The sequence below is a fragment of the Halichoerus grypus genome, chromosome 1, assembly GCF_964656455.1.
Source record: "Halichoerus grypus chromosome 1, mHalGry1.hap1.1, whole genome shotgun sequence".
NCBI classification, from domain to species: domain Eukaryota; kingdom Metazoa; phylum Chordata; class Mammalia; order Carnivora; family Phocidae; genus Halichoerus; species Halichoerus grypus.
In genome coordinates, this window is record NC_135712.1 from 211,646,741 (window position 1) to 211,674,350 (window position 27,610).

The window sequence follows — 27,610 nt, forward strand, 5'->3', positions numbered from 1 at the left end:
TCCACAGAGCTTATAGCCTAGTGGGGAGATGGACACTGAGCAGAGAGTGGCATTAATAATTGATTGGTTACAACAGTGGTGGGTGAGCGAGCATGGGAAACAGCATAGGGAGGGATCTGGTTAAATGGAAAAGGTGTCTGATAAAGCCAAGTACTAAGGGATGGCAAAGCAAGAGGAGTGCTCCAGGCAACCCTCATGCACAGCTGGCTGGGATGTCAATGGTGCAACCAAGTTGGAAGAATGGTTTGGCAGTTTCTTAAAAGGTTGGACACGCATCTACCACACAACTTATTCTACCTTCAGGCATTTACACAGAGAAACGAAAGCAAGTGTTCACACGGAGCTGAGTGTTCACAGCAGCCGTATCTGTGGCAGCCGAAACATGGCGACAACCCAGGTGTCCCTCAAGAGGAGAAAGGGTGAGCGCACTGTGGGGTGTCCATGCGCTGGAATTCAACTCAGGAATAAGGTATGAAGGACTGATACACACAGCACTACGATAAATCGCAGAAGAATGGTACTGAGTGAAAGAAGCATACCGAGAGGGTGCATAGCATATGACCAGATGGAGCGGCATGACAGAGCGCTCTAATCTTGCAACCATCCCTTCACTGATTCAACAAATATTTACTGAGCATCAACTATGCCCCACGTACTGATCCAAGTCATGGGGATACAGCTGTGAACAAAAGAGATACACATCCCTGCTAGCTTGAGGCTGACTGTCCGGTAGAAGGAGACACACCACCAAAGTGTTACATGGGTATGTATGTATAAGGTGGTGAGTATGAAGGGAGAAAAGTAAGTGGGATAAGGGGAGGGGAGTGCTAGGAGGGGGTGCAGTTTTAAATAAGGTCTGGGGAGCTTCTCTCAGAATGTGACATTGGAGTAAGGGCTTGAAGGATGGAATGATCCAGGTGGGTGCCTGGAGGAAAAGCATTCCAGGCAGAGGGAACAGCCAGGACAAAAGCCCTGAGGCAGGACACTGCCTGGTGCATTGGAAAAAGAGGTTGGAGGCCAGTGTGGCTGGAGCAACGTGAGAAAGTAGGAGTGGGAGGGAGTGAACCAAGGGCAGTATCAGGTGCTGATTTACCAAAACTGGATATCAAAACTGTGTAATCAGGGGTGCCTGGGGGGCTCAGTAGCCTAAGCATCCGACTCTTGATTTCGGCTCAGGTCATGACCTCAGGGTTGATTGAGCCCCACGTCGGGCTCCATGCTGGGCATGGAGACTGCTTAAGATTCTCTTTCTCCATGGGGCGCCTGGGTGGCTCAGATGGTTAAGCATCTGCCTTTGGCTCGGGTCGTGATCTCGAGGTCCTGGGATCGAGCCCTACGTTGGGCTCCCAGCTCAGCAGGGAGTCTGCTTCTCCCTCTTCCTCTGCCTCTCCCCCTGCTTGTGCTCTCTCTGTGTCTTTCTCTCAAATAAATAAATAAATCTTTAAAAAAAAAAAAAAAAAAGATTCTCTCTCTCCCTCTGCCCCTCCCCCACCTCTCCCTCTAAATAATTAAAAAAAAAAAACAAAACTGTAATCAAAATGGGGCAGGTGGTTGTCACCAGAGCATTCCACCCTTTGGCCATATCTCAGAGTCCCTGAGAAGGAAGCACAAATGGTTAATGCCTTTTCCCTAATTCCCCTGGTCCCACACTCCAGCACAGATCACACTGAAGGGAACAGGCCCACATCTTTTGGGGTGCTGGATGTTACACCCATGTGGGGATCATTCTGAGTCCCCAGGGCAGACAGGCATAAGACAGACACTCCAAGGTGGATTTCTGGAAACATGTCCATTGAGGAGCCATGAAGTTGCTGTGGTGTTCTACCAGGACTAGAGGTGACCTGGAGGAAGCCAGGGACATAATTACTGCAGGCAGATCTCTGATGGGTTGTCTGGAGGAAGGCTGATGAGCTGTGTGCTGGTGGAGAGTCCTAAGAAAGGAGATCTGGATTTGATAAGATTAAACTAAACTCCAAAACCACCAGAGCCATTAGAACTAAAGAGGACCCCGCCTCAGGAAATGAAACCATTGCATTTCACCTGTTCTCAGGCAAATAGCAATAACAGCAGCTCCCATTGAGATAACACTGAGCTCCAAGAGGCAGTTACTATGAGGACCCTTGGTCAGCTTGCTCTCAGATCCATTCCCTGCCTGCCCTTTGCTCTGCGTCACAGCAAAGGGAACTACATTTCCCAGGCTCCTTTGCACCCTGGCATTCAGGTAGGCTCAGCCAATGGGATGCCCAGGCAGGAGACCAAAGGGCGGGAGGAAGAGAAACCAAGGTATTTCTCCCTCTCTTGCTCTTTCTCTTCAGCAGCAAATACATCTTCCTGGTCTCGGCTCCCTGATGGCAGTGCTTGCAGAAGGTCCTGGCTCCCCTGAATGGTTCTGGCCTCTGGACCCTGGTCACACCACCTCTTCTACTGTTTCTCCAGCCCAGTGGCCACTCTCTGGGTTACCTCAGTATTCCCCATCTGTCTTTTCAGCTCCCCCATCACCCATTAGCCATTCCCTGAATTAAATCCTCTCTGTCTGAAAGATCTAAGATGTTTTCTGCTTTCCTGGCTAAACCCTGACTGAGAGAACCAGAAATTTGAATCCAAGACTATCTCCATAACCACTTAAAAGGTTCACATGTCTCCCTCAAAGAGGCGATATTCATATAGTGCTTATGGTCACAGGTTTGGGGGTTCAAATCCCAGCATCGCTACTTGCTCACTTGGGCAACTCACTTAAATTTTCCATGTTTCCATTTCCTCATCTGTGAGACTAGGATAATAATGAAGAACAGGTTGTGCTTTCCAAAGATAGCCACAAACATAGCACCCATCCAGCATGCTCTTCTGCAGTGGGACTTGTCACATCACCATCAGGAGGTGCAGTCTGATTCCCCTGCCCTTGAATTCAGGCTGGTCTTAGCGAATTGCAGCAAAGCGACACCACGTGGTCTCTAAGTTGGTCAGAAGAAAACTTGCAGCTTCCACCTTGAGAAACCCTTGATCTCTCCACACTCCTCAAAACTCAGTCACCATGTTGTGAGGAAGCCCAAGCCACATGGAGAGGCCACGGGCCGCTGCTCCAGTCAAGAGCCCCAGCCTGAGCTCAGGCACCCCATCCCAGATTCCCAGCGTGCAGGGGAAGGCTCCTCCAGCTGATTCCAGCCCTCAGACATTCAAGGCTTCTCATCGTGGGGCTGACAAACCATCATCTCCACACTCCATTTGAATTCCTGACTCACAGAATCTGTGAGAATTCTAAAATAGTTGTCTTACGTCTTTAAGTTTGGGGTGGTTTGATTTGCAGAAGAGATAACCTGAACATCATGGCACCTACTCCATGGATTTGTTGTGAAAATCAAATGACTTGTAAGTGTTACATACTTGGAAGAACACTTGCACATATTAAGTGCTCCATAAATGGATTTGCTTCTATTGTTGTTATTTATTATACTCTCTGACACTATTCCCATCCACTTCGATAAAACTGTTCGTTTCAAAGTACCAACACCTCACTGTCGATACACTTTCTTCTTTTGGTCTCTAGCTTTCCTCCTAAGTCACTGGCTCTCTTCTGACTCCTTGGCTTCTTCTTCCTTCTCTCCCCAACCTCTCCATGCGGCTACACCCTGAGGCTCAGACCCCTTTTCTTCTCTCTGTCTCTCCTCCCTCCCCAAATGTTCTCATCTCCCCCTATGAGTTTGCTTACCAATCACTACAAGGTACGGCTTGCAGCACGTGACAACTTCACACCCATTCACTCATTTAATTCTTGTAATAGACCTATAAGTCAGGGACTATCCTGACCCCCATTTGAAAGGTGGGGAGACTGAGCCACGGAAAGGTACAGTAACTCACCCAAGATCCCACAGTCAAGACTAGAATCCAGACCCCCATGTAATAGTCTTTGCCCCTCATATCAGCCTCAGCACAATTGATATTTCAGTGGCTGTCCTGGGATTACCAAACATTTAGGATATAAGCATTACCAAACATTTAGGATATAAGCAGCATCCCTGGTCTCTACCCACTAGATGCCAGGAGCACACCACTCCCTCCAGTAGTGAGAACCAAAGATATCTCCAGGCATTTCCAAATGTCCCCTGGGGGACAGAGTTGCTCCCCACACCCCCGCTTGAGAACCACTGCACTAACCACTATGTTGTGCTGCCTTCCATCTCCAGGGTAACTCAGCCCCATCAGAACTCCCCCAAAATTTGACTCTCCCCAGCCTTCCCCTCTTAGCAAATATTGCCCCCATTCACGCAAGTTCCTAAGCTACAAACTTAGACATCATCTTACCTCCTTTCGTTCCCTTCCACCCCTCCCCCATCTAGTCTGTCAGGAAGTCTGACCAGCACAACCACTGAAACGTGAGCCCATCCACTGTTCCTGACTCCTAGTCCGGCCACCATCACATCCCCGTGGGACACCTCCATCAACCCCTCCGCCCAGGTCCCCTCACTGCCATTTCAATCACCCTAACAATCCGGTCCCCACAGAGCAGCTAGAGGGACCTCCTTAACCCACCAATTTGCTTAAACCCTCCAAGGACTTCCCATCACATCTAGTTGTGCACACATACCCACAGCCACACTAGTGAAGCGCCTTCTTCCCAACCTTAATCCCATCACTCTCCCTTCACCATTCACCGTCCTCACCACAGGGCCTTTGCATGGCATTTACCCTCCTCACCCCATTCTTCCCAGAGCTAGCTCCTCATCCTTCAGCTTTCAGCTTTCCTTGACCAACCTCCAGAAGCATGCCCCTTTCCTCTCCTCCATCTTGACCTCTGGCTTATTTTGTCTGCAGCATTTATTGTAATATTTTGTTGATTTGCTTTTTTACTGTCTATAGTGGGTTGAGTGGTGGCCCCCCCAAAAGATATAACTACCTCAGATCCCTGGAACCTACCTGTGAATGTGACATTATTTGGAGGGAAAAATAATAAAAGGACTTTGCAAGATGTAATTAAGTTAAGGATCTCGAGATCACAAGATCATCCTGGATTACTGGGGTGGGCCCTAAATTCACCAACAAGTGTCCTCACATGAGACACACAGCAGAGACCCACAGACAGACAGACACAGAGGAGACAACCTGGTGAAGACAGAGTGACAGTCAGGAGCCAAGGAATGCCAGGAGCCACTGGAAGCTGGAACAGGCAAGGAATGGATTCTCCCTGAGAGCCTCCAGAAAGAGCCCAACCCTTCTCACACCTTGATTTCAGACCTCTAATCTCCAGAACTGTGAGACAATATATTTCTGGTATTTTAAGCCCCCCAGCTTGTGGTCCTTTGTTAGTGCAGCCACAGGAAACAAGTATACTGCCCTTCTCCCCCACAAGGCCATGAACTCAGGAGACCAGAGAATGTATCTGCTGTGTTCTTTCCCATAGCCCCGGCACTCAGCACAGCTCCTGTTGCTGATAATAAAATAACTGATTATTCTAACTCAGTGAAGCTCTCGATCTCTTCTTCACTGTCCCCAGACAGTAACTGTCCATGCATGTCTCTTTGGACCCTCCCCAAGATCAGAAGCTCACTCCCTCCAAAACAGAGTTTTGGGGCAGGGGGCGGGGATAGGGGATTCTACCTCTTATGGGACATTTGACAATGTCTGCAGACATTTTCTTGTCACAGCTCCAGGGTAGACGGTGCTACTGGCATCGAGTGGGTGGAGGTCAGGGATGCTGCCAAACATCCTATGATGCACAGAGCAGCCCCCAGGACAGAGAAAGATGGGGCTCCAATTGTCAGCAGCGGGGACTGGTGAGAGGCTGTGCAGCAACTTCGTACTGGATGCCAGTATAAACACTGATTGCCTCCTGACATCTATTCCCATTCTTCTGCTAGCAGCCCCGCAGTGTCCCCTGGGAGCCACCGGTCCTCCTCCTAGTCTAGCTCCTTTGGGTGGGGTCGACCCCTCCCCAACTCCAGAAATAGACAGATATGTGACCTCAGCCTGGCCAATCAGAGCATCATATTCTACCAACCACAACAATTGGTTGAGGAACAGATATGTGACTCCCCCCCACACACCCACACAACACACATACACAAAGAAATCATGCCCAGTGAAGCATAGATCGGGGCTTGAGCCGCTATTTTCCACTGTACACAAAAATGTGGGCATCTAAATTTGGAGCAGCTGGGCACCCTTGCCTGCCACCATGAGGGAAAAGGATGACTGAGAATGGAGGAAAACAACCGAAAAGGGGGTGGAGGTGATCCTGAGATAGAGCCCCTGGATCCAGCTGGACCTGAAGCTTTTTTCTCCTAAGCTTTTCAGTTATGTGAGCTAGTAAATATTCTTTTTTATGAAGGCAGTTTCAGTTGGGTTTTTGGTCACTAGGTCTAAAACTCTTGGTTAAAATTTCTGCAGACTGAGCTCAGAATTTCCTCAAACTTCAAATTTCTCCAACTGAACATCCCTTATTTCTTCCCCAAGGGACCTGACTCCCAAGTTCCTCCTAAAGCCCAGGTCTCAGAACACCATCCCCGCTATCAAAGGGGGACAGTTAATCTGTACAATGTGGTGAGATCTTTAGCTCAGCTGTGCCCATCCAACACACCCTTGGGTACTGCCCACTTCCTGGCGCCATTAATGTTAGCAAGGGAGACAAACAGAACTTCTTTTGGCTCCTCAAATATGCCCCAACCTCCACACTCAATTGCCATGTCACCTCCTCCAAGACGCCTACCATGATTGCTTCTGGGGTTTCCCGCCTCTCCGTTCCCATAACGCCCTGGGCTCCACCCACCCATCGGCAGACTGTGTGTTCCACTCTCGGGTAACTGCCTACTTCCTCGTCTATTTCCATGAGCTGCATGAGGATCTGTGTGTCATTCATCATGGCATTCTCCATCATCCTGTGCATGGCTTAATATAAGGAAATATCCATGACGTGGGTGTTGTCATCATTATTATTATTACTAGCATCATCATCATCACTTTCCCCATTTTACAAGAGAAAACCAAAGGCAAGAGAGGCCTGCACACTTGCCCAAAGTCACATAACTAGGAACCAGCAGAGGCGGGACTGATCTCAAGCAATCCATACTTAACCACTGCTAACCAACCACCACTAACCAATAATAAGTAAGCACTCAACAAATACCCACTAAATCAGGGATCAATTGGTAAACTCTTTCTGTAAAGAGACAGGCAGCAATTTTTTTTTTTTTTTGGCTTTGCAGGTCATAGCATCTTTGTCATGATTATTCATGTAATGAAAGCAGCCACAGACAATATGTCAACAAATGAGTGTGACCATTTATCGATTAAGTTGTGTGTATGAAACAGGACATAAGTTATGATTTGCTGTCCCAGTATTAAAGGAAGGATGAATAAATTGAATGAAGTGAAGAGTTGATAAATATTTATTGAGCACCTACTATGTGCCAGGTGCTCTTCTAGGCACCAGGGACACAGTTGTGAACCAAACAGACAAAAGCCTTGCCCTGACATTCCAGTGGGGGAAGCAGATAATAAGCAAAGAAGTAAAAACTATGTAAGTCAGAGGGCTGTAAGTGCTATGAAGAAAAATAAAATAAGAAAAAGAAGAGGGAGCGCAGAGCGGCAGGGCGTAAGGGGTACAATCTTATGTGTGGAAACCAGGGAAGTTCCCTGATAAGAAACCTGAAGGAGATAAGAGAACAATCACAGTGTATATCTGGTGGGAGACAGATCCATGGAGAAAGAACAGATGTGCAAAGGCCCTGAGGCTGGATCAGACCTGGTGGGCTTCTGGGAACAGTGAGGAGACTCATGTGTCTGGAGTAGAGTGAGGAAAGGGAAGAGAGGGGGGAGGGGAGGGCCAGGAGGTGGCCAGAGGCCAAATGCATAGACTCCCATGGGCCAGGGTGAGGACTTTGTCTTTTGCCCCAAAGGCAATGGGGAGCCATGGGAGGGCTGGGAGCAGGAGAGGGACAGGATTTTCCAGCATCCTCTGTGGAAAGTCCTAAAGGGTGACATTTCCCAGTACAAGGCCTAAAAGGAAGTCAGTGTACAGAACAAAATGGAAGAAAAGAAGGCACAATACCAAATGTTGGCCCTCCCAGACTTCCGTCCCCATCAGCTGTAGTAGACATGTTGAGATGAGGTCTTCCAAACAGGCTAACCCAACCTACTTTGCTGAGATTTGCTCCCACCCAGGCTCCCCAGTCCCTAGCTGAATTCCTCCCTCATGGCTTTGATTCAAGCCCTCCTCATTCCTTATCCCACTACGGCTTCCTCCAAGCCAGCCCCTCCAGCCCTGCATCTCTGAAGCCAGGTAGGCATCCTTCTGGGGTTCTACAGCATTCTCTTCTATGTCTACCCAACCATCTCCTGTCCTCCCTAGCTCCCAGCTAAACCATTCTCAGCCTAAACCATTGCAGTTGGATGGGACCATGTGATGGAGTTCTGGCCAATGGATCAAGAACGGAGGTGACAGCACCACTTCTGGGCCTGGCCCATGAAAGCCTCCCATGGTTTCCCTCCTCACACTCTTCTTCCCCCCCTTCTGGATAGAGAGGACTCCAAGGGCTTTAGGGAGAGTAGGGCCATGGGATGGAAGGAGCCCAGGTCCTGTAGGTACTTTGTAAAGAAGAGCCACTCCCTTAAGCCCCCAGTTGACCCAAACTAGATTGTGATGTGAGCAAGAAGTAAACCCTTACTGCTACTGAAGTGTGTCGTTTGGTATAGCAGATACCATTACACACCGTGACTTATACCACACCGCACAGCCAACTCAGACTGACTGAAATCAAAGAACAAAAAGGAGTGCCTCCCCCTATTTTAGCATTGGCTGAATTTAGCACATCAATCACACCAGTAAGGAATTTAAGTTAACCTATCACATTTTACCCTCATACAACCCCTGAGATAAACGTGCTGTCCACATCCCCATTTTATAGATAAGACAACCAGGGCTCAGATAGGTCAAACAATGTTTCTTTTTCTTCACGATAACAAAGGTAGTAAGTACCTGACTTGAAATTCAAGCCAGCCTAATATATAAAGAGTTCCTAAAAATCAATAAGAAAGGACAGCAGTCCCAGAAGGAAAAAAACAATGGGCAAATGATATGAACAAATATTGCTTCACCAAGAAAAATAGAAATAGCTCTTAAACAAAGGAAAAGAGGTTTAACCTCACTCAGAATAAGAGAAATGTAAATTAAGCCATAGCAAGGTGACGGCCAGTAAGAACTCTCATGCTTTGTCAGTGGTAATGTAATTGGAATAGCCCACATGGGAACAGGCCCATATGGAGAACAATTTGGCAATATCTACCAAAAACACAAAGGCTCAGACACTTTGAGCCAGCAAATCCTTCTGAGAACTTATTCCATGGAGATACTTACTCATGTGTATGGCAGCAATAATAACATTCCTGTGTAGCCAGGGACTTTTCTAGGTCCTTTATAGTAATTCATTATGCTTAAAGATAGGGATTTATTATCCCCATTTTAGAGATGAGGATACTTAGGCACAGAGAGGTTAGGTAACAAGCCCAAGGTCACACAGAAGAGGAGTCAAAAAATGATTCATGGACAAGGTTAATGGTTGAAGTAAATGTGTCATAACAGAAGCCTGGCACAATCCAAGTGTCCACTGATAGAGAGGATGAGAAAATAAATGATCACCCCACTGAGCAATGGGATAGAGGCAGTTTTGGGTAACTGTGGACAGCAAGAATCCCAGAGCCAGGCTGTCCAGGGTTACAATCCCCAACTCTGCCGCTTTCAAGTTAGGCTCCCTGAGGCAAGTTACTTGACACTTCTGTGCCTCAATTCCTCACGTGAAAAATGAGGATAATATACCATCTACCACCTAGGGTGTTATGAGGATTAAACAAGTTAATGTATAGAAAATGTTTACGGGGTGCCCGGGCGGCGCAGTCGGTTAAGCGACCGACTCTTGGTTTCGGCTCAGGTCGTGATCTCAGGGTCGTGAGATTGAGCCCCACATCAGGCTCAGCGCTCAGCGTGGAGTCAGCTTGGGACTCTCCCTCCCCCTCTGCCCCTCCCCCACTCATGCTCTCTCTAGCTCTCTCTCTCTCTCTAAAACAAATAAATAAATCTTAAAAAAAAAAGAAAAGAAAATGTTTACAACAGGAACCTGCAAACTTTTTCTACAAAGGTCTGGATAGTTAATATCTTCAGCTCCGCAGGCCAGACTGTCTATGGCAACCCCTCAACTCCATGGTTGTAGCTGGAAAGCAGCCGTAGACAATGCATACGTGAATCAATGGACATGGCTGTGTGCCAATAAAACTTTATTTATAAAAACATGCTGTGATCCAGGAGTCCCTGGGTGGCTCAGTCAGTTAAGCGCCTGCCTTCAGCTCAGGTCATGATCCCAGGGTGCTTGCTCAGTGGGGAGCCTGCTTCTCCCTCTCCCCCTTGCTAGTGCACTCGTGCTCTCTATCTATCATCTCTCTATATATATATCGCTTTCTCTCTCTCTCTCAAATAAATAAATAAAATCTTTAAAAAAAAAAACATGCTGTGGTCCAGATTCAACTTTTGGATTGTAGTTTGCTGGCCCCTGGTTTGGATTAATGCCTGGCACATAGTTAACACAATATAAGTCATTTGTTAAATAAATGGACTAGCTGGCATACCATGCGGTCATTTTTTTGAAAATGAGGACAATCTCTATGTATTGATTTGGAAAGAGTCCCAAGATGATTATTAAGTGAGGAAAGCAAGACATAAAGCAGTCAGTGGTATGTGCCATCTTCCATGTTAAGGGAGGAGGGTAGGAAATAAGAACCTAAATTCCTATTTGCTTATGTTTGTATAAAGAAACTCTGGGAGGATATACAGTCAACTTAAAAAAAAAAAAAAAAAGTAGTTACATGGGAGAAAGAAGGAGCTGGGTATCTAAGGGACAGGATGAGAAGTTAAATTTTTCCCTGTGCACCTTTTTATGTGTTTTTTTTTTAAGATTTATTTGTTTGTTTGAGAGAGAGAGAGAATGAGCAGGGTTAGGGGCAGAGGGAGAGGAAGAGGGAGAAGCCGACTCCCCGCGGAGCAGGAAGCCCAACTCGGGGCTCAATCCCAGGACTCGGAGATCATGACCTGAGCTGAAAGCAGACGCTTGACCGACTGAGCCACCCAGGAGCCCCCCTTTTTATGTGTTTTAATATTTGAACCATATGAACGTATTATTCACCCAAATAAATATTTTAAAGATTCTTGCAGATCTCTGTCCCCGATCACAGGGTTTCTCAACCTCAGTGTTATTGACATTTGGGGCAGAGAATTCTCTGCTGTGTGAAGCATTGTAGGATATTGAGCAGGACCCTTGACATCCATCCACTAGATTTCAGTAGCATCTCTCAGATGTGATGAAACCAAAAACGGGTCCAGACGTTGCCAAATGCCCCTGGGGGGCGGGGGGCAAAATCACCTCAGCTGAGAAATACTACCCCAACCTAAACTCCTGCTTGCTGTGTTACCCTCTTGCTACCCCACATCCTTCCTAAGAAGACTTTTTAGTGAGGGTTTATTAGCTGTCAGACACCATGCTAAGCAGTACTGAAATAGCACAACAGTCCTCGAAATAAAGGTCCCATTTTTACCCACGTTTCACAGATGGGGAAACTGAGGCTTGGAGAGGGTAAGCCAGGAAGTGGTGGCATCAGGATTTGAACCCAGGTCTGGCCCCTTAGAGCCACTGCCCTCCAGCTGACCCCCCTTCTAACTCTCCCGCCCTCTCCCCTGCCTCTGTCAGTGGCCCAGGCATTCACAGGTTGGGGACCTTGACATCATCCGGGCCCCAGAGCCTGCCTCTCTGCCAGGTCTAATCAGCTCCCACGCCCTGGTGGGTCTTTCCCACCATGACTGTCACATTCGTCCCTTCCTCTCCACTCCCTTGGCCTTAAAGTTTCATCTCTGCAACCCAGAGTGTGGACTCCCAGAGAGAGGAGGTAAGTTAGGATGTCTGGTGGTCAGGGTGCCACCAGTGATATGATCCTCCCTCGGCCTCAGATCTCAGAGGGACCATCCAGCTTGTAGGCACTCTGGTCTGACTTCAGCCATGAGCCATTCCCAGCAGACTCTGAGGCCACCCACAAGCTCTCGCCTCAGGGCCTTTGCACTGGCCGTACCCCTGCCAGGAGCACTGTGTCCCCGGATTCACACGGCTAATCCCCTAATTTCCCCAAATGTCTCTGCCCAAATGTCACCTTATCAGCGAGGCCTCCCGGACCACCTATTCAAGAGTGCGACCCCCACACTCAGGAGCTCCCTTTCCTGCTTTGATTTCTCCAGAGCACATACCGCCTCCCCACAAGGTAAACGTTTCCTTATTTGCTCACTGTCGGTCTCGACCACTGGAAGACGGGCTCCTCAGCGACAGGGCTCTGTGTGGGTCTCCTTCCCACTATCCCAGCACCAAGAAGAGGCCTAACATACATCGCAATTGCCGTTGAGTGCAGGCGCTCTTCCCACCCTCTTCCCCGGAAACAACTGAGAAAATGCAGAGGAACTGAGAAGCATCCGAATTCCGGCCGCCACACCTTCATCTATGCCGCTCCTGTCGGGATCATTTTCCCCTTTTCTCCCTCTGCCCTTCCACACCCCAAGGGCGGTCCGTGGCCCCAGCTTAAATCAATGGACAGATGGGGCCCTGCAAACCTAGAGAAGCTGTTCTGTCCTTGTGTCACCTCCCTCCACCCCACTGGACCCCCCTTTTGGCTTCGCGCACACATCCCCGCTGTGAACAGGGCACAGGGCTGAGCTTTGAGGGGAGACAAGATGAGCAGAGACAGGAAGGCACAGAGCTCCATATGGGAGGATTGGGGGACAGCCCTGCGCAGCCTGGGGCCTGACACAGCTGGGCATAGGAAGCCAGAGCAATGAGAAAGCTCATACTCACTCTTCAAAACATAGCACAAATGTCCCCTCTTGCATAAAGCCTGACATCGCCAGCCAATGTCTTGCCTTTGCTTCAGGGCTCCCAGCCCTGAGGTTTCTCCCTCTGTCCCAGTCGTGACCGCACAGGCCTGGGGGTGTCCATCTCCCCAGTCTGGAGCACCTGGAGGGCCAGGCCTGGCCCGGGTCCTCGGCACTGCCTGGCACAAAGAAGAAGGCTGCCTCCCTGCAGTCCCCACAGCTGCCTTCCCAGATATTAAGGCCATGTCTCCGTGCCCTTCATTAGACAACCAGCAGTAGGCAAGATGTAGGCAGGGGTGGAAGTTCATCCTCAAGTTTATCCACTTCCCCATCAGCTGCTATTAAAGCCTCACTGGGGACCTTGACCGCCTGTGGGTCCGGGGCCTGATAGATCCCATGGCTACTTCCCCATCTGCTAGAAGCCAGAAGGTAAGCAAATGTATGCAAATCTGGGATGGCCTGTGGCCAGAGGGGCTGGGCCTCTGGAGTTCCCTCATCCTTTCAGTAAGCCTGGCCTGGGCTAAGGAGGGTGGGCCACCCACCTCCCCAACCCCAAGGCCGTGTCCCCAGGAAATGCCCCCCAGGGACCCCCATGGGCCCCCTCCCTGAGAAGTTACTTCCCCCCCTGCATCCGCACGTGGCATCTAGGACCAGAGAAAAGGCTCCCCACCAATCCACAGCTCCCTGACACAAAGCTTTCATTGCAGAGTGGAGCCTGAGGGCCAGAGGTGAGTGTCCCTCTCAGACTCCCAAGGCAGGTGAGGCACCCGGAGCCCCTAGCCCCCAGCATACACAGCTTCCACCCAGCACCCAGGAGACCACAGGGATCCAGAGAAGGGGCTACAGAGAGGGGATCCAGTCACGTTACCTCCTCCACCCCAACCGCATTCAAATAGGGATTTGAATATATTTCCTGAGTCTAGCAGGGCCCTGCTCAGTACAATCCACCCTCCCCGGACCTGGGCCTTTGCAGTAATCCCTACAGAGAAAGAGCAGTTATTTCTAGGCTCCAAAACCCCAGGACCTACTCTTGGGCTCAACACCAAGGCTTTTCTCAATGTCTCCCTGGGATGGATAGAGCTAGGAAGGCCAGAGCCCAGGGGCCCACAGCCCCCCACCCGCCCCACGCGCCCCAGGCCCAGGCAGGAAGCGAAGGGGAAGAAGATGTGAGGGGAAGGAAGGGGCCCAGGGCCTGGGAGGAGACACATGTGGGGGAAGAAGTTGGTGGAGGCCCCTCCCACATAGGCAGAAGGTGGGGGGGGGGTGGTGTCAAAGGAGGTAAAAACCTCAGGCAAACTGTTGGTCACCTGGGGGTTCCCAGGTAACCCTCAAGACCCCCACACAGTCCCATCTGGGGGTTTGAACCTCAGTGGAGTCAGCCTGGGGCTTGGAAGCTTTAACCCCAAGTGTGTCAGTTCTCAGCCTGGATGTGCACTAACCCAGAGCCTATTAACCCATTCCTGTTACCCTTGGGTGAGACATCCCCGGATCTCAGAGTTTACCACCCCCTCCATCCCTCCCCTTCTTCCCCCTGTGCCAGCCCCAGAGTCCGGAGCATATTCTCTTCTACATCACAGGCCCAGAGTTTCAGTGTATTAAGTCTCCTGGTGCCAGCCAGGGGTGGCCCCCACCTCCAACCCCTGGCACTCCAGCCAGTGGCGGGCTCACCTGGGACATCTGGGGGCGCAGGTTGACCTCACGCAGGTTGATGGCATGGGGCAGCAAGTTGTTGAGCAGCTGACACAGAAGGACGCCATCCCGGAGGGCCTGTGCCAGCTCGCACACCTGGGCCCCGTCCCAGGTCACGCGGTGGCTGGGGGGCAGCACCCGGCACTGGATCAGCCAGTGGGTACACTGGCGCCACAGCTCCATGGCGGCTGCCTTACCGGGTCAGCCCGCGCGCCCTTGCGGCCTCCACCGCCCGCCTGCCTGCCTAAGCTAGCTAGCTACCACTTCCTCTTCTTTGCCTGTAACTGTCGCCCTGAGAGGGGGTGGAGAAGGCGGAGCCGTGGGGGGGGGGAGGCGGGAGCACCTGCAGCCCAGCCCCTTCTATGCAGGCCCCGGCATCTCTTCCCCCCACCAGCTCAACACAGGCCTGGGCACCTGGGGGTGGGGGGCTGCTGGTGGAGTTACTGAGGCCTGCTGCCTTCCTCCATATCCAGTCCTCTCAGCAACAGACTCAAGATCTGCTCTCTTCTGAACCCTCTCTCCCCTGCCTCCACCCCGCGTTGGCACCCAACATCCTAGCTTGAACGAGCGTATTCTCCTCTACCCTGGTCCCCAGGCTCACTCCCGCCCCCACAGTCTGTCCTCCCCACGGAGGAGCACACCTGTGAGCATCTGGGCAAGTCATGATGTCCCTCCTCTTCTTACAGCCCACTGCCCTGCAGCCAACAAGGCCCTACATGACATGCCCCTCCCTGCCCTCACCTCTTCCACTCACCACTTTCCCTCATGCATTCTGCTCCAGCCACACAGGCCTCCTTACCAGGACACCCTAGAATCTTACCCCAAAATCCTGCCACAGGGCCTTTGCACATGCCGCTCCTCTGCCTTCAACAAGTAACTTCATGGCTAGCTGCTCCCTCACCTCCAACAGTTCTTTGCTCAATGTGACCTGCTCATGAAATCTTCCCAAATCTCTCCATTTCAAATCACAGACTTTCTTTTCCACTTCCCTACATTAAGCCCTGATCACCATCCAACAAACCTGATATTTTATTATATTTATTTCTTTATTGTCTATTTAGAAATCTCTGTCTCATATGTTCCCAGCACCTGGCATAAATACATGCTCCGTAAGTATTTGTTGAATGAATAAATAAATGGTTGGAAGCTTTTTTTGGCTCTACCTCTAACATCCCCAAATTCATTTATTTATTGCCATGGCCCTGGCCACCACCATCTCTTTCCTTATAGACTTCGATGGTGTCGTTCGTTAATCCATTCGTTTAGCGAACATTTACTGTCTTCGTAGACCTTATCATTACCTGAAATCATTTCGTCTACAAGGTCTGTCTCCCCACCTCCACCCCACTAGGCTGAATAGACTCCCGTCCATCTCACGAGGCACGCCCCTTGGATTTTTCTTTTTTAACCCTTTAATCACTAGGGGGCGCTAGCCTCCTTCAGTGGACATACCACACACACCCCACCCACCCCCCCAGCCCCCCACCGACCGCTCCAAAACTCGGTGGGAGGAGGTCAAGGAAAAGACACTCCCCTCAGCATTTCCTGAGCCTCGAGCCTCTTCCACATTCGCGGGGGGAAAGCCGAGCCTGGAAATCACCGGCTTTGTGATCCCACAGGCACCGAAACTTTTCATCCCCAACCATCCCGGGCGCTTATTTCCTCATCTGTAAAATGGATGACAGCAACCTTCACCGTTTTTAGAATTCTGGTAGGGATCAGAGATTGTGGGGCTGCACGGATGAAAGCGAGGAAGGCAGAATGGCGCTCCAGGGCTCCAGGTATGAATCCCACCTCCGCCACTCACAAGCCGGGTCGATTTGGGCAAATGGCTTAGCTGCCCCGTGCCTCCGTTTCTGCATCTGGAAAATGGGAGTGATGGAAATAGTACCTACTTCACTGAGGGGTCGATGTAAAAATTAAATGCGTTGAAGCAGGTCAAGGAAGCGGGACAGTCCTGGCACACAGTAAGTGCCCAACAAGTGTTAATTGGCGGCTACTGCTTTCAATACTGTTGTTATTATTGCGAGCCCTCAATAAACGTGGCCAGACCGTCCTCCCTCTTGTTCCAGATCCATTCCCCCAACCTTTCCATGCTTGCTCCAAGCATCACGATGGAAGCCCCCCTCCCACCTCCCACCAAGGAAACCACCTGAATGTCTCCCCCGGCCATAATCCCCCCCCAGTCTAGCTCATCTCCCTCGTGCTGTTACAGTGGAGAGGCTGTCGTGTTTTCCCGCATCTGTCTCCACAAAACCCGACACCCACTGGAGTTCCCTTCCCGGAAACCCAACGGGACGGTCTGGAGGAAGCGCACCTCTACGTCACAGCAGCCGCCACCCCCGCGCTGCAAGAGAGCCCGTAAAGGGCCGCCCTGTCCCCGCGAGGTACCCTGGGGGGGTGAGGAGAGACACCCTCCCCACGTCCCAAGGGGTCAGGGGTACTTAGGACCAGTCTGCGGGGAATGGAGGAGCCGAGCTCGAAGGGGCGGGACTAAGAGGGGCGAGGAGCGTGTGGGCGTTGCCATCCGATGGGGGCGGGGCGACGTTCTAGGCGGGGGGGCCCCTGGAAGGGACAGACGGAGTTCCCAAGGGGGCGTGGTTTATGGGAGGGGGGAGGTTCTCCAAAGGGGGCGTGGTTAGCGCCGAGAACGGCTCTAAGAGGGTGGAGCCGGGACGAGAGGGCGGGTGAGAGCCTAGGAGGCCACCTTCCGAGGCGGAGTCCTCGGGGGCGGGGCCAGGTGATCTGGCTCGGTAACCCACCGGGCTCGGCCAGAGAAGGTGGGGTCGGCTGGGGCGGGGAGGGAGGGGCTGGGAGCCGCAGAGCCTCCGGCTTCGGCCCGGCCCCAGCTTCTCACCAGCTCCGCGGGTCCCGGCCCAGGTGAGTGAGGGGCCCCAGGCACATCCAGGATCGGGGGTTATTGGGGTGGGGAGTCCTCTCTTTTCCGGGTGGGGCCACCGGCTTGCAGGGAGAATCTGGGTGTCGGTCCAGGAGCAGCAGCGTTCGTAGAAGGGTCGCCGAGTGCCTGATTGGGTCGCTGTGCGTCACGCGTGTCCGTGTACCTGGGCGTACCTGGGAGTGCACCTCTAAGCGTGCTTCCTGTGCGACACGAAAAGCCTCCCTGCTTCCACTTTGCCTGAGTAATCTTTTTAAACCACAAACCAGATCGTGCCCCTCCCTCATTTAAAACCCTTCCGTAACCCCCATTGCATCCCGCTAAGATGAGAATTTGGGGTCCACCAGAATGGTCTCACCCCTGCCGACCTCGCTGCTCTCCACTTAGCTGCTTGCTCAGTGCATTCCGGCTACAATGACTTCCTCGATGCCGTAAAATGTAGAGAGTAAGCTCTATTAACCCCCAGGCCTTTGCACTTGCTGTCCACCCTCTCACCCCCGCATCTGGAACTGCTCTTTCTCCGAACCTTTGTGTAACTGTCTCCTTCCCTTTACTGAGGGCTCAGCTCCAATGTCACCTGGTGGGAGAGACCTTCCTGACATATGTTATTTACAGTAGCTGCCTCCTCCAGTCTTTTTTATCACACGTTCCTGTTTTATCATCTTCAGTGATTACTCATAGACATTATCTTCTTCATTCGTTGTGTGCTGTTTATTTCGTGTCTTGCCCACCAGACAGCACAGGGCAGAGCCTTGATCTCATTCATCACCGTCTTTCCAGGGTCTAGAACAGGTCCTGGAACATAGTAAGTGCTCAACCAATCAGTGTTTGCTCAATGTCAAGTTTGAGTACCCGTGTCTAACTGTGTCCATGTGTCCATGTGTAGGCGGCTGCCCCCCTGCACATGTGTGCACATAGGTGTGGTCTATAGGGTATGAATAACACCCTTCTTTTCTCCATGTTTGCCCCTACCCCCACCCTCTTCCTGATTCTGCTCCCTTCCTCTCTCCCCTGCCCAAATATCCAGAAATTATTCCAAAGGATGAAGGGCAGGAGGATGATTTCGTTGGCCTCTGTCTAACCTGTGCCCACTCTGAGCTCCCCCCTCCTCCAAACTCCCCTCCACCAAACTAACCAGAGCCTTGTCAGTGACCCACCTGCGTGCCCACTAAAGAGGGACGAGGGGAAGCTGACGTTGGGGGACTCAAGACAGAGGCTGGCCTGGCCCAGATGACAAACAGGAAGTACACAGGCATCCACAGGAGACACACCTGGTGTTCAGGTATGCAGCACCTGGAGCCAGGTCCCTGCCCAGCTCCCCGCCCCTACAGCTACCTGGGGCGGGCCTGGGAACTTCTTGCCTGTTTCTGGCCCTCAAGGCCCTGCTGACTCAGGATGAGAGAATCCTGGTGCTATTTCCCTGCACAGCCGGCCAGGCCCAGAACACCTTAGGGGTAGAGGAAGTGAGAAGCAGATCTCCTGCTTCCCTCCCATCCAGGGCAGGTTTTCTCCACCAGACACTTGAGACACACACGGCCTGAGGCCTGCACAGTATCGAGGGAGTCCCCAAATGTCAGAGACCTAAACTTGGCCATAATAATAACAAAGCGTATTGGCTCCAAAATTTAAAAATCTGCAAATGCCAAATTGCTGTTTGCTGACATTTCTACAAAATGTGACTTTTTAATGTCCTTAAAAATGGTATTGCATTGAAGGGACACCTGGCTGGCCCAGTTGGTAGAGCATGTGACTCTTGATCTCAGGGTCATGAGTTTGAGCTCCACGTTGGGCACAGAGATTACTTAAAATATAATAATAAAAAATAAAATTTTAGGGGCGCCTGGGTGGCTCAGTCGGCTAAGCGTCTGCCTTCGGCTCAGGTCATGATCCCAGGGTCCTGGGATCGAGCCCCGCATCGGGCTTCCTGCTCCGCGGGAAGCCTGCTTCTCCCTCTCCCACTCTCCCTGCTTGTGTTCCCTCTCTCGCTGTGTCTCTCTCTGTCAAATAAATAAATAAAAATATTTAAAAAAAAATAAATTAATTAAATAAAATAAAATTTAAAAAAAAATGGTGTTACATTGGAAAGCCATGTATGGGTTAGATACTTAAGAATTCTTGAGTGTGCACATACACTGCTTAGAAGCTAGAGATCTCAAAATCCTCCCAGTTGTTACTGATTTAGACCTTCCCCTATGGAAAATCTTATCTCCACCACTTGAATCTTCATATCCCATCCCTGGCTTTATTTTTCCACTTATCTCTTTCTGATCTATCTATTCCTTCATCTGCTTATTTATTTTCTTAATTGCTGTCTCCCCCACTAGAACAGCAGCTCCTCAAGGGCAGGGATGCCCCTATTTTGTTCACTGCTGGGCCTCCAGTGCCCAGTAGCACCTGGCACATGGTGGACACCCCATAAATATTAGTTTGAGTGAATTAGTTAATGAAATTTCTCTAAAAAGTAGCATCACGTCATCTGCATAAAAATTGCATTCCATTTGAAAGCAATGCATAGGTCTTCTCCCTTTGCAGGCATCCCAGTGAATGCACGACTGTTTCCATGAGATCACAGCCAATTCTAAATTAAAGTTAATCATAGCCCAATTTTATATGAGGTATATATATGAATCTAGCATATGTATATAAACAAAATCTAGTGTACATATATTTTTGTCTATAAGTAACTTGTTTCATTTAGAATATGTTTATATGTTATATGTTTAGAATATGTTTATGTGTTAGAATATGTTGAGAGAGAGAGAGTTGCATTTTAAGGTTGATAGGATGCAGGCTGCTGTCTCCAAAACTAAGAGGAACATGGAAGGAAGGGCTGACCCAGCCACTTAGGAAGCTTAGGATGCAGGAATAATTATTCCCATTTTACAGGTGTGGAAGACTGAGGACTGTTGAAAGTACAGAGTTCTGCCCCTGCACCCTCTGCCCCCAAGAGCTCCATGCAGGTGCAACAGGATGGAGAGGACTTTGCCAACCAGCCCTGGTACCACGGCCCGCTGTCCCGTCAGGTATCTCTGCTTCCTGCGGGGCCTCAGCACCATCTGATAGGGAGCCTCTCCCGCCCTTGACCTACTGGGGACTTCTGAGGACGGCTGGGATCCTGGATGAGGGACTTATGGTCAAGGTCTATTGGAAGGGGTGACTGAGGGTCTGGGGACTGTCTTGAAGCTTGGTTGGTATCATGGCATGCTCCCCAACCCGACTCCTTCGCTTTGCTTGTCTCTCCATCTGGGTCCCAGGCACCTGTGGCCCCCAGGGCCCCATCTCCCTCTTTTATCACCTTCAGTGATTGCTCTTAGACATTATCTATCTTCTTCATTCGTGTGCGTTTGTTGTGTGTCTTGCCCACCAGACAGCACAGGGCAGAGCCTTGGGCTCATTCATCACTGTGTCTCCAGGGTCTAGAAAGGCCCTGGCACACAGTAAGTGCTCAGTCGGTGTTGAGCACTCACTCTCAACCCAAATCTCCCCACCCTCATCTCCAACTCATTTGTCACCCTCAGGAGTCCTGGGACCCTGGGCATCCAATCAAATTGTGAGAGTCAGTATCGCTTAGTGGTTAAAATCCCAGCCCTACAACTTCCATTCTGTGTGACCTTGGGCAAGGTAATTGACCTATCTGGGCCCCAGTCTCCCCATCTGTAAAATGAGGATGATGGTATCTACCACTTAACCTTGGTAAAGGATTAAATGAGTTCCTATGTTTTATACCCACAGCAGTGCTTGGCATGTAGGAAAGGCTACATGTGTCCACCATATGTATTGTTCAGTCCCCAGCTCCCATCACCAACTCCGCTTTGCCTCCCTCTGGTGTTGCGGCCCCCAGCCCCTGTTTCAACACCAGCCACCATGGCTGGCATAGGACTGCTTGAACATTTTTATAAAGGAGGATTTCCAGGCCGTAATCAGTTTGGAAGGATCCAGCAAAGGGCACTTTTCGAAACCATGTTTGTTTACCAAGCCTCGTGCATTTACTCAGGTTGGACGTTCCATTAGCCAGGGTCAGCTGGCAGCACCCCCAAGATGTCCCTGGCTAAACACAACAGATCTTTATGGGCTTGTTCATGCTACAGTACAAGCTGGTTGAGGAGTGGGGAACGTGGAGCTCCAGAAGTCAGTCAGGACCCGAGCTCTTTCTGTCTTGTGGCTCTGCCTTCCACCAGGGCTTTGGGGACATCCCCTGACAGACAGGGGACAGAACCTGTAGGATTGTGCAGGAGGGTTTTGTGAGCTAGGTCGGGACATTCCCGGCAGCTCTTCTGCCCTCATCCTATTGGCCAGATTGTGTCAGATGGTGACTAACTGCAAGGGAGCCTGGGAAATGTACTCCAGAGGTGTGCCCGTGAGAAAACAGGAACTGGTTTGGGGCAAACCACCCAGTCTCTGGGGTGGCTTTTCTTGGGTAGGGGGATGGGGGTGAGGAATCACCATGAATTGCTGATCTGGGCTCATGGCTAAACGCTCTACCCCCCGTCCTCCACCCCCAGAAGGCTGAGGCCCTCCTACAGCAAGATGGGGACTTCTTGGTTCGAGCCTCCAGGTCCCGGGGGGGCCACCCAGTGATCTCCTGCCGCTGGCAGGGCTCAGCCCTACACTTCGAGGTGCTCCGTGTGGCCTTGCGTCCCCGGCCAGGCCGGCCCACAGCTCTCTTTCAGCTGGAGGATGAACGTTTCCCAAGCCTGCCCTCCCTGGTGCGCAGCTATGTGACCGGGCAGCGTCCACTGTCCCAGGCCACAGGGGCCGTGGCCTCCAGGCCCGTGATACGGCAAGGACCCATTCGACGCAGCTTTAGTGAGGACACCCTCCTAGGGAGCCCAGCTTGGATAGAGTTGCCCAGGTAATCACAGGCTCTCTACCTCTCCAGTGACACCTGACACCCCCGGAGTTTCTCCACCTGTGCACTAACCACTGCTGACTTGGGCCTGGATTAATTGTGGGGGGCTGTGCTGTGCGTCGTAGGATGTTGAGCGGCATCCCTGGTCTCTATCTACTGGGTGCCTGTCAAATCCTCTCCACCCCACCCCCTAGTTGTCACAACCAAAAGATGTCTCCTGACACTGTCAGGTGTCCCGTGGGGGTAGATCACCTTGGTTGGGGTCCACTGGTGCTGAGTGACTAGATAGAGGGTGTTCTGGGCATCGGTGGAGGCTGCCCTGCTCAGGGTGGGACTACACATCTCCCTCATCTCTGTCCCCCAGGGCTAGGAAGCGGAGTGACAGTCAGCCCGCAGGCTTGGAGCACATGGGGCGGTCAAGAGAAGACCACCCTGGACCAGGTAAGGGTCTACCAGGACAGCGCGTGGCTCGGAGATTGCTCTGCCACCCACTGCCTGACTGATATTGCGCAGGTGACTTAACCTCTTGGAAACTGGGGACAACAAGGCTTTCAAAATTGTCATGGTGATTAAGAAATCCACAGGCACTTTGTAGGGGCTTAAAAATGGGGGAGTCTATGATTATTCCCAGAAGCTCTATGTGTCTGACCACGGCTAACCTCTCTCATAACTCCTGCCACACCCCCTCCTCACTCCAGCCAGTCTTGTTCCTGCCTCAGGGTCTTTGCACTTGCTGTTCTGGCCGCGGAAAAGCCCATTCCCCTGATCTTTTCCTGACTGACTCCGTCTCGTTCAACTTGAGTTCCTCAAAGTAGCTGACCCTGGCCATCCTACCTAAAAGAGGATTTTCCCTGTGCCCTGTGTGCCCCATCTGCCCTGCCTCCCCTCCCACCATTCATCACGAGTCCTCACTGCCAGCCACTGTACTAAGTGCTGAGATGTATCACTCAATAGAAAGACAAAGACCTCTGCCCAAGTGGTGCCGATGTCCTACTGGAGGAAGATGGACACTGACAACAAAAAATGAGTCTGCTTTGGGGTAAAATTTAAAAGTAGAACAGAGGGAGATTGGGAATAAGGGGATGGGAGTATTACAATTTTAAGTAGTCGTCAGGACAGGCTGCATGGAGAAAGATTTGAAAGAGGTGAAGGAGGAAATGATGTGAATATCTGGAGGGTGAGAGTGGCCCAGGCAGAAGGAACGGCCAGTGCAGTCCTGGGGCCAAAACAAGAACTTGAACTGTTCATTCAACCAAAAGGATGTGAGTGGAGCTGAACCATCTGGAGCTCAGATTTGGGGGGCTTTTTTGGCTACTGTGAGGACTTTGGCCTTTACTCAGAGTGAGCTAGAACCATGGGAAGGTTTTAAGTCTCTATAAGAGGGTCTATTTATATGCTCAGTAAATACAGCATCTCCCAAAAGTCTGGGTGCAGCTTTAAGTTCTAATAACCTCAGAAGCAAAAATGCCACAAACTTAACAAAAGACATCATTTGAAAGTTTGATAAATGCAGTTTCTTTGATGCTTTTGTAGTTTTGTGAATTTTGAATAATTTTTTTTCTATTTTAGTTTTGTACGTCAGTGCTTACCATCTTCAATCAGAGGGGCAAAAACAAAGAATTCAAATTTAAACTGTAGCATTCAGATTTCATATGTAAGTGTCCAAAAAAGTTCATTTTCAGACCATTGATAAGTGTGTAGCATTTATATTGGTGAAGTTTTAGTTCAAAGCCACACCAGGATACCCAGTTATTGACTTGATGAACCAGAAGGTTGGTAGCCCATGAAGCCCCCCACCCCATCTGGCTTTCTTCTCTGTGTACCCCCTTCACTCCCTCTTGTTTGACTCCTAGGAGCCTCCGCTGTGCCCACATGTGCCCTCCCTCGGATGGGTAGTGACCCCATGTTGCTGAAGACCCCAGCTCCTCTGGGGTGCGTTGTTCACAGCCTCAGGGCCTCCGATGGGCAGCTTCATGCCAAGGCACCCACCAAACCACCTCGAACACCCTCACTGTTGCTGCATGATGCATCTGGACGCCCCCCAACATACTGTGAGCTGGTGCCCCGAGTGCCCAGTGCCCAGGGAACCCCCCCGGACCACAGTGGCCCAGAGACAGAGGCCCCACCATGGTGGGAAGCCAATGAAGAAGAGGAGGAAGAGAACAGAAGTTTTGCAAGACCAGAGGCCGAGGTCTCCTTCTGGCCCCCTAACAACCCCTTCTGCCTCCTGGGCCCCCAGAATCGGCCCCTGGAACCCAAAGTCCTGAGTACTCTCCGTGACCTATTCCTGGAGCACCATCCTGGGAGCACGGCCCTGCACCTATTATTGGTAGACTGCCAGGTGGGTCACCTACCTGGTCACTCCTCCCCAGACAGGGGCTGAAGCCAGGCCAAGGCCCAACAGCACCTCACACCCATATACTCATTCTGCTCGGTTGACCTCCCCACTAACCCCCTGCCCAGGCTACAGGCCTCCTAGGAGTGACCAAGGCTCAGCGGGATGCCATGGGGGTCGCCTCTGGCCTGGAGCTGCTCACACTTCCCCATGGGCATCGCTTGAGGTTGGAACTTCTGGAGAGGTGAGCCAGCCACCTGGAATCCCCAGGGTCTTCAAACCTCCCCCCATTCAAGGACCCCCAGGGAGGAGGTGAGATGGGCAAAGCTACTCCCCCCCCCACGCCCCTCACCTCCGAGTTACAAACCTCCCACTGCCCCCAGACCCTTGCTCTCCACCTTCACAGACATGACGCGCTGGCGCTGGCGGGGGCGCTGGCCGTGCTGGGCTGCGCGGGGCCGCTAGAGGAGCGCGCGGCCACCCTGAGGGGCCTGGTGGAACTGGCATTGGCGCTGCGGCCGGGGGCGGCCGGGGACCTGCCTGGACTGGCCGCGGTCATGGGCGCCCTGCTCATGCCCCAGGTGCGTGGGAAGCAGAAATGAGGAGGAAGCCTGAATGCTGGTGATGGGGAAGAGGGAAGAGGCAGCATGTTCAGGGCTCCTCCCCCAGGTGTCCCGGCTGGAACGCACGTGGCGCCAACTCAGAAGGAGCCACACCGATGCTGCGCTGGCCTTCGAGCAGGAGCTGAAGCCGCTGATGCGGGCACTGGATGAGGGCGCCGGTGAGTGGCATCCCTTGGCGCTCCACACCCGCTCCAGCCAGAATCATAATCCAGCCCTAGGCCCCGCACTTCAAGTCCGTTCACCATAGACTCCACCCTCTTCGCTCTAGGCCCCGCCCATCGCGTCCGGCTCGGTCCGGGAGTGCCCAAACCCTGGGCCCCGCCCCTGTTTCTGTCCTGGGCTCCGCCCCCGCCCTAGGCCTCCTCCCTGACCCAGTCCTGCTCGTGCTAGGCTGGAACCAGTGTTTCTGGGCTTCCACTCCTAGGGTCCGCCTCGACCCAGTCTCCACCCTCTTCACCCTAGGCCCCATCTTCTGCCCCAAGCCTAGCTCAGAGCCCTTCCCCGCACAGGACCTTGCGAGCCGGGCGAGGTGGCGCTGCCGCACGTGGTCCCCGCCGTGCGCCTGCTGGAGGGCGAGGAGCTCCCGGGGCCGCTGGACGAGAGCTGCGAGCGGCTGCTGCGCACCCTGCACCGGGCGCGTCAGATGGCCCGGGACGCGCCCAAGTTCCGTGAGGCAGCGGCCCGGCGCCTACGAGGTGAGTGCTCCCCTCTGCTCCCTGCGGCCAGAGGGTCCCGACTTCCCGAGCACCCCGCATGCTCTAACCGGGTACCCAAAAACCCACCAGGCCAGGGACCAGAGCCTCCCGCCACGCCTCCCAGAGTCCCACCCAAACTGGGACGGCCTGGCCTCTGGGGAGTTCTCACCCCAAGTCCGAGTCGCAGCCAACAGTGTTGACAGCAATAGTGCTCTCCACCCCAAGAGGGTTGGCCCCCGGCCCCAGAGCCACGTCCACAGATTCCCACTCCCCGCCCCCACGCCCCCACCCCCGCTCCCACCTGAACTGGCCCTGCCCCCAGAGGATCTCGGTCCCCTCCTACAAGGCCTAGCTCTCTCCAGGATGAGTCAGTCCTTCAACCTGGTAAAACAGCGCCCCCGCTGCGTTCAGAGCCAAACCTTCCTCCGGTCCTGGGACAGCCCAGCCTCCAGAATCCCCAACCCGGCTTATTCCGCTTTCGCTGGTGACCTAAGCACTTCTCTCTCTCCAACATGGCTCAACCTCTCCCAAAATGTGTCGCACTGGGCGGCCCAGACTCCAAATCTTGCCCCCCAAGTGGCTTCATCCCCAGGCACAGCCCCTCCCCCACCCCTAGCATCACGCACTGAACAGACTGCCCCCATGCACCCTGGCACAGTATGCTTCCACCGAGCTCCTTGGCCGCCCCACCCCCAGTCCTGCGGAGACTCAGAGCGCCTCCTCCCCGTGAACCCCGCCCAGTTGTGCAGAGCTTCTGGGCAGAGTCCCTCCACAGTCCCTGCTGGGACAAAGTTCTGAGAAAAGGCAGGTGCAGGGTGGGGCGAGGCAGGAGCCTGGACCCCGCCCCCAGCCCGCCTGGCCCCGCCCCCAGGATTCCGGCCGAACCCGCAGCTGAGGGAGGCCCTGACCACAGGCTTTGTGCAGAGGCTCCTCTGGGGAAGCCGAGGCGTGGGGGCGCCGCAAGCCACACGTCTCGAGAAGTTCCAGCGCGTCCTCAGTGTCCTTTCGCAGCGCCTGGAGCCGGATGTTTGAAAGCACAGACCCCCTTCTTCACACTGGGACACCCAGGCTTTGGGGAATCCCGGCAGACACCAAGGAAGTTGCCCCAAGCTGTTCACATAGCCAATCGCAGTGGGAACCCACATTCTGCCTCACAGATTTGCAAAAACCCATACTGTATCCCTAAAAGTGTACATGAATCCTAGGGTGAGGGACAGCCTCCTCCCCCACGCTAGAAAATCCAGGTGTTTGGAGGCCCTATCCCACCTCCCACCCCCACACACCTATCTTACAAACGGGCAACATGAGGCTTTTAATGGCAAGAGAACTTGCAGAGATCTCTTACTCAGAAGCCAGAGTTCAAATGCTTTTTAAGAGCTGTGTGACTTCTAGCAAATGGCTCAACCTGTCTGTGCTTGCCTTCAACGTAAAAGGGAGGCTGTGTACTTTCTAGGGGTTTTCATGGGGGATTAAAGCTGTGTTCAAGTATCGTGGGTGGAGAATGCCCGGTACACGGCAGGTGCTCAATCAACACTGCCTTTTCTCAGTAAAGCTGCGGTAAACACAGAAAGGATGTTTGGTGCTTTTCTTCCTATACTGAAGTCACAGACAAGCACCCAACTCCAGGGAAGTTTTGT

At 52.2% G+C, this 27,610-nt stretch overlaps 2 protein-coding genes across 13 annotated transcripts in view; one reads left to right on the forward strand and one right to left on the reverse strand.

Moving 5' to 3' along the window:
* Positions 1-14,838, reverse strand: part of VAV1 (vav guanine nucleotide exchange factor 1) — a 48,848-nt gene extending 34,010 nt beyond the window's left edge. The window contains exon 1 of one of the 3 annotated variants that reach the window (XR_013441852.1): positions 14,555-14,838. Coding sequence is in view for 2 of the 3 variants with exons in the window: in XM_036066104.2 (XP_035921997.1) it covers positions 14,555-14,758 (204 nt within the window). In the remaining variant the exon portion in view is untranslated. The remainder of the gene's footprint in view (positions 1-14,554) is intronic. The other 2 variants (XM_036066104.2, XM_036066103.2) reach the window with 2 other exon arrangements.
* A 1,267-nt stretch (positions 14,839-16,105) lies between these two features.
* On the forward strand, positions 16,106-27,546 carry SH2D3A (SH2 domain containing 3A). 10 transcript variants are annotated; one of them, XM_078056630.1, is made up of 10 exons: positions 17,344-17,455; positions 20,358-20,494; positions 21,974-22,323; positions 22,685-22,761; positions 24,174-24,661; positions 24,784-24,899; positions 25,062-25,236; positions 25,325-25,436; positions 25,741-25,973; positions 26,887-27,546. In XM_078056630.1, exons 2-10 carry the CDS (start codon positions 20,426-20,428, stop codon positions 27,157-27,159), a joined length of 1,893 nt encoding a protein of 630 aa, XP_077912756.1. In that variant the 5' UTR covers positions 17,344-17,455; positions 20,358-20,425; the 3' UTR covers positions 27,160-27,546. The 10 variants fall into 10 exon arrangements, with proteins under 10 accessions (XP_077912748.1, XP_077912756.1, XP_077912764.1 ...); XM_078056638.1 differs by having other exon boundaries at positions 25,788-25,973; positions 26,898-27,546; XM_078056648.1 differs by having other exon boundaries at positions 26,898-27,152.
* Positions 27,547-27,610: the final 64 nt, after the last annotated feature.

What these genes read in the sequence shown, in the direction of transcription:
- SH2D3A (XM_078056622.1), top strand. Translation starts at nt 20,426, where the DNA reads ATGCAGGTGCAACAGGATGGAGAGGACTTTGCCAACCAGCCCTGGTAC. An exon ending in GCTTGGATAGAGTTGCCCAG is followed by an intron (nt 22,324 to 22,684) that starts GTAATCACAGGC and finishes TCTGTCCCCCAG; the next exon opens with GGCTAGGAAGCGGAGTGACA. An exon ending in AGGTTGGAACTTCTGGAGAG is followed by an intron (nt 24,900 to 25,061) that starts GTGAGCCAGCCA and finishes CCACCTTCACAG; the next exon opens with ACATGACGCGCTGGCGCTGG.